The sequence below is a fragment of the Vulpes vulpes genome, chromosome 12 (assembly GCF_048418805.1).
Source record: "Vulpes vulpes isolate BD-2025 chromosome 12, VulVul3, whole genome shotgun sequence".
Classification (NCBI taxonomy): domain Eukaryota; kingdom Metazoa; phylum Chordata; class Mammalia; order Carnivora; family Canidae; genus Vulpes; species Vulpes vulpes.
Window position 1 is genome coordinate 9,963,336 of NC_132791.1, and position 18,584 is coordinate 9,981,919.

At 48.7% G+C, this 18,584-nt stretch overlaps 1 protein-coding gene across 15 annotated transcripts in view; it reads left to right on the plus strand.

Moving 5' to 3' along the window:
* Window positions 1-18,584, plus strand: part of PTPN3 (protein tyrosine phosphatase non-receptor type 3) — a 108,685-nt gene that overhangs the window by 73,403 nt on the left and 16,698 nt on the right. For all 15 annotated transcript variants that reach the window (XM_072727731.1, XM_072727736.1, XM_072727733.1 and 12 more), the window contains 5 exons: window positions 5,732-5,918; window positions 6,090-6,167; window positions 7,392-7,448; window positions 8,483-8,639; window positions 10,264-10,424. In XM_072727731.1, coding sequence (XP_072583832.1) covers window positions 5,732-5,918; window positions 6,090-6,167; window positions 7,392-7,448; window positions 8,483-8,639; window positions 10,264-10,424 — 640 coding nt within the window. The remainder of the gene's footprint in view (window positions 1-5,731; window positions 5,919-6,089; window positions 6,168-7,391; window positions 7,449-8,482; window positions 8,640-10,263; window positions 10,425-18,584) is intronic.

Sequence of the window (18,584 nt, forward strand, 5' to 3'; positions counted from 1 at the left end):
CTGCTGTGTGGCAGCCTCTTTTGGGCCTCGACTGCCTGGTTTTTCCAGCGCAGGAAGCGTTGTCCTTGACGCTGACCCAGCACGAGCACTGCCGTCCCCAGATCCCTCCCTGGAGCTTCTAGAACAACACAAGTAGTGTCCGTTTCTAATTCTCCCTGGCGACCCCGTCTGCTCTCCCTTAAATGAATTCCAGCTCCATCAGCCACTGTCCGCCCTCCAGCCTGCTAGTCACTGTTCTCTGAGTGCACCTCCGTCCCGTACCAGGGGGTGACACCCAGATTTGGAAACGGTGATGGGACCCGTGTACATAAGGGTCTCTGTCGGAGGAGGCCAACCAGCGACAGGGTTGAGCCATTCTGTGTCCATGATCCCTGCACCTTGCCTGTCCTCCACCAGGCATCTGTCATTTATTTTGCAGCTGAATGTTACAAGCACCAAATAATGGTGATTCAAAGGCAGCCTTCCCTGTGGCGGCTTCACCAGGTGCACCAGTAGGCGTCTTTCATGGGGTCAGGTTGGTGGTCACAGGTTGCAAGTGGGGTGAACAGTTGAAAAATAGCGGCCCCTACCACGTTGATTTGGGGGACCCCTTCCTGCTGGGACGTATGACCGATACTTTTTTTTTTTAGATTTTATTTATTCATGAGAGACCCAGAGAGAAAGGCAGAGACACAGGCAGAGGGAGAAGGCAGGCTCTGTGCAAGGGAGCCCGATGTGGGATTTGATCCTGGGTCTCCAGGATCACACCCTGGGCCAAAGGCAGGTGCTAAACCTCTGAGCCACCCAGGGATCCCATATGACTGATACTTTAAACCCCAGGGCCCCCGTCTCCACCTGTCATCTCTCTGTCCTTACCTGTAGCTCCTCCTGACCCTGGCGAGGGGCCACGTTTTGCTACCACCCTGTTTGCGCCCATATCAGGAGCTTCAGTCGTCCTCGGCTCCCTTTTCTTTGCCCTTCCTCAGCTAGGCTCTCACCTTGGTAATCTTCCTCCCAGACCTGCCTTGAATCGGACCCCTGCCCCATGCCACCACACTGCCCGGGGTCAGCCACCATCATCTGTCACAGGATTGTCGCGACAGTGCCCCATTAGTGTCCTCCTATCTTGGGTTTCTCCTCCTTCACGAGCTGACGGGCTTCTCTTTGTGAAATCTGTGCCCCCGCGCATCACCGCCCCCCCGCCCCATGCTTTTTCAGAGTTTCATGCCTCTGCACGTGCTGCTGTTTTGTCTTTTTTGTTCTTAGTAATCTGCCTCAACCACCTTCTCCTTCCCTCTTCCCTATACCTCTTAAGACTCCTGCTGATGCGTCTTTCAAAGGCCGGGTCCAGTGCCCCCCTCCTCTGAAGGCTCTCCTGGCTCCCCGCTCTTCCCCACACGTCTGAGCGTCTCAGTTACAGCATGAGGATTTTATTCGATTGAGCTCTTTGAGGGCAAGGATAGTGCTCTGTTCACCTCTCCTTCCCCCAGACCTGGCATGATGCCTGGCATTTGGTATATATTCAGTGAGTACTTGCTATGGTTGGACAGACAGATGGACAGATGGTCACAGGGCAAACTCCTGCGTCTTCACAGTGGGACGCCCCGTCTGCCACCTCCATGCTAGGTACCCATAGCCTATGAACAGCATCACCCGGGATTTATATGCCACGAGGAGAGCAAACAGATCTACTTTGATGCTGTCATCGGTGAGCAGAGCCATGCGGTGGGTGCTGCTGCAGGGCACATGGCAGGAAACTCTTATCTGACAACTAAAGCATGAATTGACAGAAGTGTGACAAGTGCTCTCTTGCTGTTGAGATGTCTTAATGTCTGAGGGGCAGCCTGGGGTGCGGAATGAATGCATACCCCATGATTCCGTTAGGAAATGGAGAGCCCAGAAAGCAACCCATGTGCACCATACCCCCTGAGCCACTTCAGCAACTTCCTGCATTTTGATCTTGGGCTCTTGGCATTTATCACGTGAAGAATGTCTCCAAGTCATAAAAACCCACACTTGAAAAGAGTATTCTGTTTGTCATTCAGTGACCCTGATGTGAAGATAAGAATCCACATGAAAAATTTCTCCAGGAATCCCATTCAACACAAACATGGGATTGGGAGTGAGCCAGTGTCCCTTCTTCTAGTCCCTCGTACTCCTGTTCTGGCCACAGCGCCAGGACATCAGCATCTCCTAAGAGCTCGCTGGAAATGTGAACCTCAGGGGGCACCTGGGTGGCTCAGCGGTTGAGCCTCTGCCTTCAGCTCAGGGTATGATCCCAGGTCTGGGGATTGGGTCCTGCATCGGGCTCCCCACAGGGAGCCTGCCTCTCCCTCTGCCTCTGCCCCTGCCCCTCTTTCTGCGTCTCTCATGCATAAATAAATAAAATCTTTAAAGAAAAAGAAAGAAAAGAAATGTGAACCTCAGGCCCACCACAGGCCTGCTGAATCAGAGTCTGCATTTTAACAAGAGCCTCAGGGGACCTATAGGAATGTGCCACTCTCAGAAGCTCTGAGCTCACGGGAGCGGAGAACTCTCTAGCCCACCTTTCCACCTCTGCTTCCAGGGGACTGAGTGAGTTCTGTGCTCTTTTAGAGTAACTCGGCCAAGCCCAGATGCTTCAGCACCATCATGCACTCAGCACCTGGCTTGAGCACTTGCTGCGTGCCTGGCTGTCATATGCACTAGGAGAAAAAGAGAAAGAGGATGAAGGTCTGTTCCAACCTGAAGAAGCTCATAGGCTCGAGAGAGAAATGTGACACCAATGTGACATCAATGGCCCCTGTCCCATCACATCACACAGCACACGCTTCCTCCCCGGGCACCTGGTTAGAGCCGGACACCCTCCGTGGAGCACTGCTCTGCTCCCTTTAACAGGCTTGAGGGTAGAGGTCATCGTCCTTTCGTAGGCTTTAGGGAAGTGTAGAAAAGCATCATGCAGGAGGCTTCCTTTCGTGGACAGTCCTGCCATTTGTAACTTCTTTGGCTTTGCTTCTCTTTTGAGAAATGACTTCCGGCATGGCTTCTCTTCCTGATACCTGTCGATGGCACTTGCAGTTCTGAAGCATCTGCTTCCTCAGGGTGACTGCCCCCTGGTCTGCCCATCGGTCTGTCCTTGCCTCTTTCTCCCCAGGGAGCTGCAGGTGGTCAGTCCCCCCCTGGCTGCTCTGGCTCCCAGACCTCAGTGACAGTCCCTCCTGAGTCCCCTGAGCACTCTGACAAGTGCTCCCTTCCTGCCTCGGGGGCAGACCACTTCCCCGTTACTGGCTTTGTCAGCCCACACTGTCTTCTTGCTCTGGCTCACCCTACTCCTTTCCCTAGAACCCAGGTACCCCCGGCAGCTCCCCTCGTCCCTCATCCCCCCCTCACTAGCACCTCACATTCTGCCCCAAGGAAGGAGGAAGCCCACTTGGTTTGGTCTCTTCACTCCTGGCATCCATCCAGCTGCCACGTTCTTGTTGCTTCTCGTTTGATGTCCTCCTCACCATCTGTCTGTCCAGCCTCCACGCTGAGCAGAACGTTACTGCAGCCTACAGGGAACGTCTGCACATAGCTGATCAGCCAAAAAAAAAAAAAAAAAAATCGTCATATGTTTAATAAATTGCTCTCCAAAAGTAACCTCTCAATCCCTACTCAGAAAATAGGATTGGGCGCATAATGGCTTTGAACATACTATTTTTAGCACTGTGGGCTGCGTTAGATAGACCTGTTACATTTTATACTGGAAAGGAAAAATACTTCAAAACTTTATGTGATGTAAGCCATACATCCAAAATGTAGGAATTAAATATAATGACTATAAAATTAGAATTTTACTGAAATCAGCCTGTTCTCTTCTGCTTTGTCACCCTGCTCTTCTGCTTCCTTGTTGATACGCCCTTCACCCGTTCTGTGACTATCAGCCTCCAGAGTCTTCCAAACGTTTGCTAATAGTGTGTTTGCTATTCGCAACTTCATGTTAAAGGTTCAGCTCCACCCCTAGAACTGGAAATAGTGTTTCCTAAACCGGGTTTGGCCTGGTGTTGGTCTAGCAACTGTCAAGCAGTTGCCCCTCTTGCCACGAGGGGGTGCTCTTAGCAACATTAAAACGGTGGAGTTACCCTACCTGGGGGTAATTTTTTAAATTTTTTTAAAGCTTTAAGTAAATTAAATATTAGTTCCTTCTCACTCTGAAAACTTACCCCTGGGAGATAGCTTTACTTAACAAATATCCTGTCTCTGAAATGCCTTCCCATCCGTTGCACCCCTTCCCTCGCCCAGCAACTGGAAAGCCATAAGGCCAAACTCTTCTCTAGCATGTTGCAGTGTAATTTCCACGCTGGTCTGTCACTGAATTTTTATATCCACATAAATTGAGATTGTGATTTATCGTGTGAATATGATACAGATTTTATATTTAGAGTGAGATAATTTGAACTTGCTAGGAAACCGAGAAGCCCCAATTTAATGAGAAATCCATGGAGAAGGGTTGGAGATAAAAATTTAATGAGGCAGCAGCAACCATCTTTTGCCTATTATGTGTCACTGAATGCCTTGTCTACTGACCTCAGTCATCTCCTGAGTCCATACGAGGTTAGAATGTGGCAGAGTCGGTAGAAGGTAAGGAAAACCCTATAGGCTGTAGGCATCTTAAGGCATCTTCTGCTAGGCTTGTGGTTCTGGAAGGGAGATAGTGTAGGTGTGTGTGATGCAGAGAAGTCGAGTGTCCTACACAGTGACAGCTGAGATGGTTAATCCCGTGGCCCTCTGTGGTGGAGAGGAGGGGGGTCCCTAGGAACAGACTTGGTGTGGCCTGGAAGAGAGAGATGCTTGGGGACCCCAGTCCATCAGATTCTGTATGAGAAATGAGGGGAAAGCTGAGTGCCTTTGGGTGAGTCACTCCGCCTCTCTAGACCAGTTTCTTCATCTGTGCAATGGGAGTTGGACCAGAGGACCTGGGAGGTGTGTTCAGTTCTGATAGTCTGTAATCCTCTAAGACAGCACCGTCTCGTAGAACTTCCCATGCTGATGAAAATTTTTCTATAAATGATGTGTCCAAAACAGGAGCCGCAAGCCGTCTGTGGCTCTTGAGCATTTTTGAAATGAGACTGATACAACCAAGGAACTTCCTGATCTTCATTTAAATTTAAATGGCCACGTATGACTAGGGGCTACCATATTGGACCCCGTGTGGGCTCTGAGACACGGGAGGACGTAAATGAGAGGGTGAGAAAGTATAATCTCGTTGTAGACAATTAATGGAGGTCACAGCAAGTAATGCAAACTAGGATTAATGTAAATCTTGGATGTGGAACATTAGTCCTATTTGGGCGTGGGGGGGGGGGGTAGCCAAGAGTCCTACTGAAACAGAGCTAACAGCAGGAAAGAAATGGAAGGTAAAAGCTTTCAGAAGGGATGGAGGCATGCATCTGAGTGAGCTTCAGTAATTAAGCCACCAAAGTAGCTGGCACATTTCCCTGTCACCTTCAGAGCAGCTGGGAACGGAGCTGAGTTTTCAGCAGCTCCTGGATTCTCCCTGCCCTCCTGTTCCTTTTCCCCAAAATGAAAGGTGATGATATTTGGCCAGACAAGGGGAAGGGTGGCCAGTGGACCCCCACGTGTGCCAGAGCCCTGGGCTTGACCTTTGGAGCTCTTCTATGGTTGCAGGGATTCATGACAGCCCTGGGATGCCAGGCCCCAAAAGTCAGTAATGCTTGCTCTGCTAAAATGTCAATCCAGTTATTAAGATATTTCCTCCTTCCCCATAATGAAGGAGTATATCCGAGAACAATCCAGCACAAAGCTGCCTGACCCAGAAGTCATCCAGTTCTGTGTCTCCATCTTCAAATGCTCCAGGCTCCTGCTCACCAGAGGGCGTCGATCAGCAGTTCTTAGAGGACTTCCACAGGGTGACCAAAGGGGGCTCCACCGAGGACTCCAGCCAGTACTACTGTGACAAGGTGGGTGAGCTCGGGTCCTGTGGCACCTGAGCTGCCAGGCGACCACCCAGGCTTTCCTGTGCCGAGGTGCCTCATGGGCAACGTAAGTGGTTAGGACCAAGAGAAAATACCTCCTCACCACCCGTTGGAGAGAGAAGTAACATAATTAATCATTTTTGCAATGTTTTCCAGAATGATAATGGTGACGGCTACTTAGTTTTGATCCGCATCACACCAGATGAAGATGGAAAATTTGGATTTAATCTGAAGGTAAGTTGTGTGTCTTTTTAAGGGTGGCTTTTAAATTTCCATTAGGAGTGTGTTGCGTGCCTAAGTCTACATTAGGAAACTGGCTCAGCCCTCAGAACTGGGGAGGTTTTAAAGTGGCCGTAATGCTGCCTCACACTAAGGGCCTACTCTGTGTTTGGTACTTGCTGTGTACTTTTTTTTTTTTTTTCTTAAAGATTTTATTTATTTATTTGAGAGAGAGAGAGGAGACAGCAGCCAGCAGCAGAGGCAGAGGGAGAAGCAGACTCCCCCCTGAGCAGGGAGCCCAACGTGGGGCTCGGTCCCAGGACCCTGGGATCATGACCAGAGCCAAAGGCAGAGGCTTAACCAACTGAGCCACCCAGGCGCCCCATGCTGTGTGCTTCTTTATGTCGCCTTACTGAGTGCTTATAATCGGTGAAGGTGGTATTTTTAAACCCGTTTTAGAAATATGTACTAAGGCTCAGAGATGACACACAGTTGGCCAGAAGAGGGGTGTTTTGAGGGAACCTGTTGGCATCACTAAAGCCGATGAGAGAGAGAAACAGCTCAAGTTGCAGGACCATTTCCAGGGCCTTCACCTACATCTGCCTGCTTTGGCCCACAAGCCTCATCCTATCTGTTTCTGAAAATAAAGTTTTATTGGAACGTGGCCACACCCATTCATTTACAAATGGTCTGTGGCTCTCTTGGCACTGTGGTGGCAGAGGTCAGTAGTTGCACCAGAGCCCTCGCTCCCTTACCTAAAATGTTGGGTACCCTCAGGCCTTTTACAAAGTTAGAGCAGAATGAGGGCAGGTGGTCTCCCGCTGCCACCACGGAGTCCCTGTGCTGTACCCAGCCCCCTGCTGGGAACCTGCCCTCAGGCATGTGACGACTTCCTACAGCTTCTCTCTCCAATGATGCTGGAAACTCCCTTCCCAGCAGTACTTCTAGGCTGTGCTTTTAGAGTCCTCTAAGCACGTTTGCATTTTTAAAAAGAACGTTGACCCCTCCGAGCTCATCTTTAGTTCATGGAATCGTAGGGGTGGCAGTGAGAGGCTTCTGGTTATCCCACTAGACCCCGAGGAGTCAGGAAACTTGTAATTCTGAAAGGATTCCCTGGGCTTAGAATAGGGTAAAGTGGAATTTGAACCCTCCGTGTGTCAGCAGTATCTGCATGTCTTTGTTGCTATGAGCTATTCAAGTGTTTCTTTCTTTTTTTTTTTTAATTTAACATGTTTATAGGGAGGAGTGGATCAAAAGATGCCTCTTGTGGTATCAAGGATAAACCCAGAGTCACCTGTAAGTGAACATATTTCGTTCTCGCCTACGTTGGTTTTCTATTAAATCTAACGTTCCTATTTCTGTGTCCTGTTTCTCTGCCAGCAACAAAGGGGGTGTGTAAATGCATGCAGATAGATGGAAAGAAAGTGTGGAATCCACGTTTTTCCAGAACTTTGCTAGTCAGGGTAGCACCTGCATCACCTGGGAACTCATTAGAAATGTGGAATCTCAGGCCCCACCCTAGACCTCCCAAACCAGAGTCTGCATTTTTAACAAGATTCCTGAGTGATTGGTGTGCACATTAACATTCAGAAGTACTCTCAAGAAAAGGAAACTGAGGCGCAGAGTGTGTTGCTCTGCTCACTCTGTGCACGTGCACCCACCATCCCACCAGCAGCACCCTGCCCTCTGCGCTCGGTCTAGGCCTCCTCAGGAGAGGATTTGCTTTTCTGGAGCAGATGAGCAGCCAAGAGTCACTCACTGCGTCTCCTAAGGAGGAACTAGTTCGGGGGTTTTACCCATAAGTGGTCCTTCAGCACGTAGTTTGCTTTCCCCTACTGCTTAGGGCCCTCAGGTCAGGAGGGCTTCCATTCCTACCCTGTTCAGTGCGCCCTTCTCTCCGTGCTGGCTTCTGCCTTCGGTGTTATTTATGCTGACGGAGGCTTTCTCCACCGCAAGATAGACAAACGCTCACGTTCGGCTGACAAGCCATTTTCCAGCAGCACATCGAGAAAACAAAAGATCAGAAGCCTCGCGGTGACATTACAGTAATAGGTGAAGGTTGGCTCCCATAGAGAAATGGCTTCGGTACGTGGCGTAGCTTTGTTCGGAAATGCCGCATGACTTAGGTGGTGAGCAGCACTTCCTTAGACTCCCACAACCAGTGACCACATCCGCGTAGCAGCAGATGTAAAAATAATGGCCCGGCCGCCCCCGAGGGAGACGAGAACCCGGACCTGGTCTCAGGTGTCTGGGCTCCGAGAGCGCCCGCGTCCTGCCCTTGAGGATTGTGTTATGGTAACCGAAGAAACTCGCTCTTCCTCTCCACCCAGGCCGACACCTGCATTCCTAAGCTGAACGAAGGGGATCAAATCGTCTTAATCAATGGCCGGGACATCTCAGAGCACACCCATGACCAGGTGGTGATGTTCATCAAAGCCAGCCGGGAGTCCCACACGCGGGAGCTGGCCCTGGTGATCCGGAGGAAAGGTAACAGCCACCGCAGGGGAGGAGCCACGGGGCCTCAGGGAAGCAGGGCCCTCTCTGGCCCATTCCGTGGTTTTCGAAATGTTGAGCTCGTAGCCAGCACTGGAAAATGGAGACCTTTCGCCTGACAACCAGGATGTGGGACTTCTCACTTGAAAAATGTGAAGATGCGCCCACGCGGGGCCCAGCCCCTCAGGGCCAGTGCTCTGGAGGTAGGCAGCACCTGCCCAGCCCCTCTAGCCAGGACACCAGCCCCGATTCCTCGCAGGCCCGCTGCCCCCACATCATGCCCCTCCCTTCGCCGTCTGGCCCTGCACACGTTTGCTTTTTCAGCCCCTTCGTAAAGTGTTGGGTTCTGTTGACGTCGGTAAAGCAGAAGTGGGGCAGGAGCCTGGCTGTCCCCGGGGTGATCCTGCCTCCACCTCTGTTGGGTTGAGGGATCTCGAGCAAGTTTTTACCCAAGTATGTGCGTCAGTTCCCTCCGATGTAGAATAAGGGCACGATAACCACTCCGTCACAGGGTTCTAGCAAAGATAGAGGGATGCTTATACTTGGAAAGCACCTAGAGTGCTTCCTGATACCTGGTGGGCATTTGAAGGATGGCCGCTGTTAAATACCATTATTTGTGGTGGTGTTGTTATTATTGTAAAACAAGCCGAGTCCTTGGATCCTTCTGCCCAGGTTAAAAATACTGAAGGTAAATGTGTGTGTACCTCGAGGCCCTGCCACGCATCTCTGTTCTGGTTGCACAAGTGTACGTACAGCCCCCGGTCCCCCTCACACCTGCTTTCCCTCTGCTTCCATAAATCTCCAAGCCCAGAGGTGTGCTGCATGTGTGAGGCCTCACCAGATCTCTCCAGATCCCTTCCCGCGCCCCCCTTCCGCCAGCCGCCCCATGCCCCCCAAACCTCGATGCCACACCCAGCCACAGCCTCCCGCCTGACAATGGTTTTGAGGTAGAGGTCGCCTGGGCTCTGTGGGACTGTGTTGTTATAGGAGGAGAGACAGGTGGGTGGAAAAGTAACCAGGTCAGAACAAAAGCAGAAAAAGTGAAGTCTCTTTAAAAACATTAAAATTATATATATATATATATTTTATTATTCATGAGAGATAGAGGGAGAGACACAGAGAGAGAAGCAGGCTCTCTGCAGGGAGCCCGATGCAGGACTTGATCCCAGGATCACACCCTGAGCCAAAGGCAGACGCTCAACCACTGAGCCACCCAGTCACCCCACTTTAAAAACGTTCTTTCTGGGCACCTGCGTGGTTGAGCCCACTTCTCCCTCTGCCCCTCCCCTGCTTGTGCTCTCTCTCGCTCTCGCTCTCAAAAAAAAAAAAAAAAAAAATTCTTTCCCTTTCTCCTACCTTTGTCAAAAGGCTCTAAGTACAAAACACCATCATTTAAGACTAACCAGAAAGATTAGTATGTCATTTTGTATAATTAGCACTTACTGAATCATTCAAGAAGTAGTGTCTTTGGTGAAAGTGATTACCATGAGCTTAATCGTTTAATAAGGTGTTTTAAACCATCTGCATTCAGGTGTCGTAAGTATAATTTTTTTTGAGGAAACCGATCAACCAGAACGTTTCAACCCCTGCCAGACACACTCTTTCTTGTTCACTACAGCTGTCCACTCATTCACTGACATCAAATCCGACGATGAGCTGAACCAGCTTTTCCCAGAGGCCATTTTCCCCATTTGCCCAGAGGGTGGGGATACCTTGGAGGGATCCATGGACCAGCTAAAGAAGGGCCTTGAAAGCGGGACGGTGCTGATCCAGTTCGAGGTAAGAGGCCACAAGGGCCATGTCCTGGGCCTGTGGGGAAGCCACAGCAGCCCAGTGTCTCCGTGGGCTGCTCGGATGCTGCTGAGTGACCCGAGTCTCCAGGCAGCCTGTGCTCGTCATGGGAACACAGCAGGGGACTCAGAGCACAGGGCAGCAGAGCGGGCCCAGAATGCCGAGAACAGGACCACAGCCTGGTGCTGAACTCAGCCTCACCCTCTTACCTAGTAATGCTCCGTAGCCATGGAGAAACGTGTCAGAAATTGAGGAGGAGGGACTCTGAGCATATTTAGCTGCCAACACAAAAGCTCAGAATGCTCGGCAGTGGAAGGTGCTGGAGAGGCAGTGTGGGTGAGCCCCGGAGGGTGGCGGAGGAGCCAGCCAATCCCTGACCCCACCGGACACCCTCTGTAGTTTGGAGCAGGTAGGTAGCATCATCCCATAAGGGCGAAGCGGCCCGCCTGCCCGGGTCCCCCAGAACCGTGTGAACGGAAGTAGAATCCAGAGGCAGACCCCGTCTTCCTTCCCCAGGAGGAACCTCTAGTCACAGAATTGAGCCTGTGACACAGGCATACCCAGGGCCCTCCCAGAACAAAGCGGGAACACAGGAGATTCGGTTTTTAAGTCCACAGATGGATTGCTAGTAGAGTGAAAATGGAGCGTGTGTATCTTCTAAATTTTTTTAAAGGTAGAAGAAGAGTAGTTCATGCCATAAAGGATAACAGAGGAGCACAAAGAAACCTAACATAGACCGTTAAAAGAAAATAGATCGTGATTAGCGACTACTTACAGAGTCAGGATTCATAAATTAGGAAAGAGTCCAGATTCGGTTCAAGCGCAGATGTCAGCAATGCCATTTGTATTTGGAAAGCTACAGAAAGGGAAAAGTCACAAAAGCAAAACTGAGAAGTTTGTCAAATGCATGTGGTCCCATATGGATTCAGGAAAGCATAAGTGACCTCAATATTGAAGAGCAAACACCATAAAGCAAAGACTCTTAAGTGAAAGAAAGGTTTATAATGACTTAAGGAGTAGCATGTAGATAATGTGCGTTACTAGAGCCTGTGTATCCAAACAATAGTAGAAAGTATAAAAAAAAAAACCTAGAAATAAAAGATGAGAAAAGCAAAAAACGAAAAATACTCCGAAAACCAAAAAACGAAAAATAACCTCCTACCTTGTGGAAATGAAATCAGGGTAAGAGGGTAGGAGCACTGTCATTACTTGGTAGAAGTAGTAGACAGGCACTGAGTATCTACAAAGAGGAGCAGCCCCTCTTTCCAGTGTCCTGCAGGAGGCTGCATTGATTGAAGATTTTGAAGGACAAAAACGTAGAGGTTATGTTGTCGGGCCCTGCACTGCAAAAAAGTTCAAAATTGAAATATACATTGTAAACACTGTAAAGCTCAACTTTTTAAACACCCTCCAAAAACCATTGAAACGAGAAGATAAAAGCCGGTTACAGAATATGAATAAATACTTGGCATTGGAGGGGATGGTTCGGAAAGGCGGGGAGACGCTTTGGAGGGGCTCGTTCGGCGAGCCTGTGTTAGGGATTCACCACATGCCAAACATTGGGTCAGGAACACAGGGGAAGAGAGGATTTCTGGCCCCAAGGAGCTAATGGTCTAAAATTGGTGTATCTGGGGGATGTATCACGAGTCCCTGAAACAGCTACAGACCAAGGATAGGGCAAGATTTCCTTACGTAGGACGTATGTTCCCTAGGAAATGGAGGTGGGGCGGGCGGGGGTGGTTCCAGGAGGTCCTCCGGGGTGAGATGTATGAAGAGGATGGATGGGATTAAGTGTGGAGGGAAGGTCATGCCAGGAGGGTCACAGCCTGAAGGCAGACTAAGGTCCTAAGGTGTCAGGTAGCACAGGGAATCACACGTACCTACCTGGGTTGAGCAGTGCCACAAGGAGTCCTGGGAGGAGTCTCCAGGTGTTGGGAGTCCTTGGATGGCGCACCTCTGTCCTCGATCGGATTGTCCACAAGGAGGCACTGTGGGTCCTCAAAGAGGGGAAAAGAGCTTAACCGTGGTCTTCCACAGTGCTCCGGGAAACCCCCTCCGTGCGGCCAGCTCCGCTTTGGTTTTACATATGGGAATCCCACGTAAGATTTTCCTTGAGCACTGTCCAACCGACCTTCACTGAGAGGTTTAAAAATACTTGAGAGACAAGTACCCGCCATCCCCTGCAGTTTTGAGTAGTGTCTCTCCAAGGGTGACCCACTGACCGACCGCCTGCATGGAATATACCCCCAGGTGCTTGTGAAATGGGGCTCAGCCCACAGCTGCTGGATGAGCCACACGCATGGGGATGGGGCCTGGCTGTTGATCCTCCTCACAAGATTGGCGGGAGATTTCTGATGGACACGCTGCCCCAGGGGGGACCACAGAGTGGGGACTGTACCACTGCTGCCCATGTCAAGTGTCCTCTTTAGAGCTTACAGTTGGACAGCAGCATGAGAAATGGAGACCTTAGAAATTTTAGGGTTACATTTTAGGATGTGCACGTTTCGTTCAGTCTATACGTTTCCTAGAAATCGAGTGGGGGGGAAAACCTCTTTTTAACTATGGTCTTTTGCAAAAGAGCTAACACCAGAGCTGCTCCCTGATGGAGCTGGTGGGGTACCTGGAGCCCTGCCTCCTTGATCTCCCCACACTACCCCCCCCCCCACCAAGGAACCCTAGAGTGTGGAACATAATATAACGACCCCTGTTATAGAAGGAGGAAGATGTCTCCCGCACCTCCTTAGAGGGGAGGGATGCTCAAGGAAACCAGATCAAACAGGAAATGACTACAAAGGGAAACCTTTAATTGAGCACTTGGTTCATGTGCCAAGCACCTTGTGGGCATCGCCTCACAGAACTGTTCTCCCCACTGTATTGACGAACGATCAGAGTCTCAGAGAGCTTATTGCACAGTAAATGGTTCAGCCCGATTAGAACCAGACAAGCTAATTCAGGAGCTTGTTCTCTTAACAAGTATACAACTTTGGAAATAACAAAGTGGTATTTACGTGTGGGAGTTGTTATTAGAATAGTCCAGCAGCATCAGAGCTGGAAAAGATCTGAGAAGCAATCTAGCCACACAGAGCCAGGCTTTAAATCCTGGCTCTGTCACTCACTCCCGGCGTGACCTCAGGCAGCACGTCCCTTCACCCCTCTGTACCCTCTACTTCCCTGTCTATAAATTGGGGAGCTCATGAGTTGGCTATAAGGGTTAGATGAGAAACATACTCAACTCATGGTTTAGCACATGGTAAGAATGCAATAAAGAGTAACAACTATTATTATTTATAAACAACACACTTAGTCTCCATATAAGAAGTGGTCGTGCCTCCTGGGTTTGGAACTCTGGGCTATCTGACTCCAGCGTCTTGGCTGTTCTGGTTTTCCACCTGTTTCTCCAGTACCATTGGCAGATGGTGGCAGCATATCTGATGGGGGCTGTGCTCTTGGCAGGAGCGGGGGGCGGGGGGGAAGGGCTGGTCCCTAGCAGGTGCCCACACTACCCACCCCCTTAGCGTCAGCTAAGGGCCTGCCCTGGGGTAGCCGGGCCATGGATGCACTACCCCCTGTGATGGCTAGCTGGTTTGCAGCAAAGCTTGTTTGGAAGCATTTTTTTCATTAGGGGAATTCCCCATCCCTCCCATGGCTTTTGATAAACAATTACTAATGTGTTCCAGAAAGCATTTGGTCCCAGCTGCGATAAAATCACGCTTAATAATTATTAGCATTTCTGTAGCACTTTGGAATCTGCCAAGTATGTTGCACATATGTTGTCTCTGTTGATTCTCGCAACTTTAGGAGGGCGCCTGTGTAGATGGAGAAAATGAGGCTTGCGGGGTGGGGACTTGCCTCGTGTCAAGTGGCCGGTGGGACAGAGGTAGGGTTAGAACCTGTTAACGTCTAGTGAGTGTCCGAACTCACCACTGCCGGGTGCCCCCCCAGCTCCTCACCCAGCCTCCAATCGGAGCCCTTCCCTCCGGGAGCTACAGATTGGCATCTAACTGCCTCAATACTCTACCTGGTTCAGCCAAGCGAGGGCGTCACTCTGTCTCACGTTAAAGGAGAAGATTTGGGGTTTGCACGGCTCCAAGTCTTACCATCTCCAGGGTGCTCTTTTGTTAAGGAACTCATTAAGTCGGCCCCAGGTTCATTCCTTTGCGAAGGAAACTCGGTGGCTCGTTTCATGCTTTCCCTGAGTTGACCTATTTAAGCAAGGGGTGGGGTGTCCTTTGAGAACCAGCTTCCCAGCAAAGGACTTTTGCGCCCTTTCCCATGCGGTGACCAAGTGATGTGTAACTTCTCTGCCTCCTTCTTGTCCAGTGAAGACTTCTTTTTGGACATTTGGAGTGAGGACAATAGGAAATGAACCTCTGTCCTCCTCCCTCTCTGCACTGATACAGCAGAGACCTCAGGACTCCAGCTCAGAAACCCCCACCCATTGCACTTCAGCATCATTGTCCTCCTCTACGAAACCCAGAGCTTTTTCTCTTCCGACCCATTTTTCCTGAAGTCCCTCCTACATCCCCCTTACAGGAAACATCCATTAGTGTGAAAACTAGTGACTCACTGGCTCCTATGACTACTATAAAAGTCGATTTGGAAGGACTGAGGTAGCTGAAGACTTAATGAGAGGTTCAAATTGACACACGTAGGAATTAGTGAAGGCAATTATAATTAGAATTCATACTTTAAAAAAAAAAGCATTTAAGAATTTTCCCGGTTTTTTTTTTTCTTTATGGAAAATGTTTCATAATTGTAGAATACAGAAAGCAAGTGGGAGGGCTTTGCATTTGAAATTCCTGAAGCCCTTTAAAGGCAGTGTCACCCCAACTCATTATCCTATATTTATGTGTGAAAAGGACTCAAAGGAATGCTTAATCCCAGGCTGGGGGGATCTACATCTGGGACTGTGTATTTGAAGTAGCACTTTTGGAGGTCCCCAAATTACTAGCAATAGTGTTTATTTCAGCAAACCTTTATGGGAATATGAGGGGAGGCTTCAGGTCCCCTCCAGACAGCGTCCCTTGCCCTCTGGCTGGGTCAAGTACCATCTTTCTCTTACCAAGGGAAAGAGAGGGGAAGTCCCCAGTATAGACAGATCGCCCCTGAGTAGTGAATTATGTCTACAAAGTACTACAAGGGAAACAGCCTCTCAAGACCTGCACCCTCGGCTTCGCTGTATGGCTCCGTGACGCCTCTTGTTGTGCTTTACTCAGTGGTCTGCACCCTCTGTTCAAGCTGCAGATCGCACTGCTCCATCGCTCTACACATTTTGATGAAGCACCTACTGTGTGCCAGGTCCAGTGCTGGCCTAGGGTTTATGGCATTGCCATAAACAGCAAAGATGCTGCCTCCATGAAGACCGCCGTTGGGTGCTTGATACAGGAAGTAGGCTGTAAGCAGCTGTTTGAAAAATCCTTGCCCTTCAGTAGATCCTGGTCGTTGCTGAGGGTGTGAAAGGAACCTTCCTCCTGTTTGAGCTCTCCTTGCCTCTTGCCCCTTCAACTCCCCCTCCTTTTTTTTCTCCCTACCCCCAGCCCCACCCCTTTGGGTTCTCAGCCTTCGAGAATTCTCCTTTTCTCCCGTGAGAGAGCTGACAAAATGTTCTCTTGCCCCGTGTGGGGCCTTGCCAGCATCCACGGATCAGAGCCCGTGGGGTGTCTGAAGCCTTCGTCCGAGGATGGCGACCACATTTCACACTTTTGCTTGGGCCAGTAGTCTGGGGAGATCAGAATCCTCTCCTGACGGCCTCTTTCTAATGTTAGAGGATCTTTGGAAGAAGAAATGTTTAGGCTGGAAAGCCACACATCCTACCCATCCCCGCGGTACTGTGTTGGAGACGTCTAGTTTCCCCTGCTCAGCTTTCTGTCTTTGGAGGCCAGGGCCACTGATACTGGTGCTAACTTAAATATGGTTGTTCCACGGCAACCCTTTCTCCGCTGATGTTTTTATCATTCACTCTTGGTTTCACAGCTTCTTAGAACTACAGTCCGCTAAGATGAGAACAAAGCACTATAGGATTTAAAAAATAATAGTTTTTAATAAAACTTCTAACCCTCTGCCCCTGAGACTCCCTCTCCAGCCTCCCGGTTGCTCTTGTCTTAGGGCACAATTGAAGGGTGCCGGAACTGGCAGCTCTTGCTTGCCTCACATACCTTCAGCCTGGGAATAACTGAAGCCAAGTATACTTTTATAATGAGTAGTAGTTGAAAGAGCCTGCTCTAAAGGTCCCCTCCAGACAGGGGGCTGTGGGACTTTAATTTCTTTCCCTCCATCCCTCACCCTTCTGGGAAGACACATCTGGGTTTCCAACCCCTCACTCTCCACCCCGGCCCACCCTTTTCAGAGTAGTGTTTGCATAGCCTACTGAGCAACTCACAAGATCTCGAGAAAAGGCCAATAAATTAAAGGAAGTGGAAATCCAACTCTTAACACCTTCAGAAGCTAAGTGGATGACTAGGAAGCAGTTCAGTAGAAATGGGGTTCAGTGTTCACCTTGGCGAGGCAGACATGAATATGAGTGTGTTGTCCTGCTTTCTAAAAGCCCCCCAAAACCATCTCCCTGTTCACCCAGCTTTTGGTTGAATTTTAAAATTTTATGTATAGATTTATTCTAGTTTTTTTTTTTTTTTTCCTCATTTAGTCATTTGAATTTAAGAAATATTTTGGCTGGGCCTCCTGGGTGGTTCAGTCAGTTGGGCATCCAGCTCTTGGTTTCCGTTCAGGTGGTGATCTCACAGTGGTAGGATCGAGCCCTGCCTGCATCAGGCTTCATGCTCAGCAGTTAGCAGAGATTCTCTCCCTCTCCCCAGTCACTTGCACTCTTACGCACACACACTCTCTCTAAAATCATAAAAAGAAAGAATTCGGCTGGAGGGGAGGAGTGGGCGATGGGATAAATGCATGATGAGTATTAAGGAGGACACTTAAGATGAGCATTGGCTGTGGTATGTACATGATGAATCATTAAATTCTACACTTGAAACCAATATGACACTATATGTTAACCAACTAAATTTTAAGACTTTTTAAAACAGAATTTGCATTGTAATAATTCAAGCAATTCAGGAATAGCCAAAGTAGAATTGTCTCCTGACTCCCTTCTTGTTTACCTCTGTTTGTTACAGTTTACAAAAAAAAAAAAATTTGGTGCCTGTCCTTCCTTGCTTGTTCTGGTGCTCTTGCAAATATGTTTTATACACAAAAGTGCACACACATATACATATATATGCGTTATGTGTGTGTGCTGTTGTACACAGAAGGGATCACCACTTTATTCTGTGATTTGCATTCTTTGCTTAAAAATAGATGAATGCGTATCATTCCAAATCTGCACTTTAATCTTATTCTTTTCATTGCCCATCGTTTTGTGGTATGACGGTACCATAATTTAATGCAACACTTCTTTCTCCCTATTGGGAAATTTTCAGGCTGTTTCCAGTATTCTGCTAATAAAAAAATACTTTGCTGTGAAGAAGTTTCTTTGATATGAATCTTTATGCATTCCTGTCAGATAAACCCAGGGTATGCACATTTAAAAATGTCTAAACGCTGCTATTTTATTTTAGTACCTTAATCTTATCAACAGATCATTATTGCTAAGATATATTTATTCACATACTGTACTTAACGCCTTTTGTTACATCTGTGCTTTTCTGTTAGACCATCTCAAGTTGATTTACATTTATGATTTTTTATTTGGGGGGAAAAAATCTTTGAACCTCCGGCTTAGCTTTACTGATTATATTCACTTAATTGGATTTTACCTCCATGCAGTTAGAACCAAAAAGTCATTTTGGGAAATTTGACTCAGATATTCTCCTTACAGTATCAGACCAAACCTTTTCATAAATCATAAATTTATGTCTAGAATGGTCTCTGTCCATTAAAGCTGGCAAATGTGTAAGAAGTTGTTCAGTGGCTACTTGATGGTTATGAACCTGAATTGTGAAGTTCAGTAGCTGAGCTGGGGGAGAGATTGCAAATTCTAAACATTTGGTAAATGCATGAGACCTGAAACAATTACTGTTGCCAAAACTCAGTGCTAATCCTCTCCTGGTGATTTCTATGCAGCTTGTTTATTTAGTGAAAAAAAAAACTAATAAGAGAAACGCAGACTCCCAGAGGTCAGTTTACAAAACAAGAAAT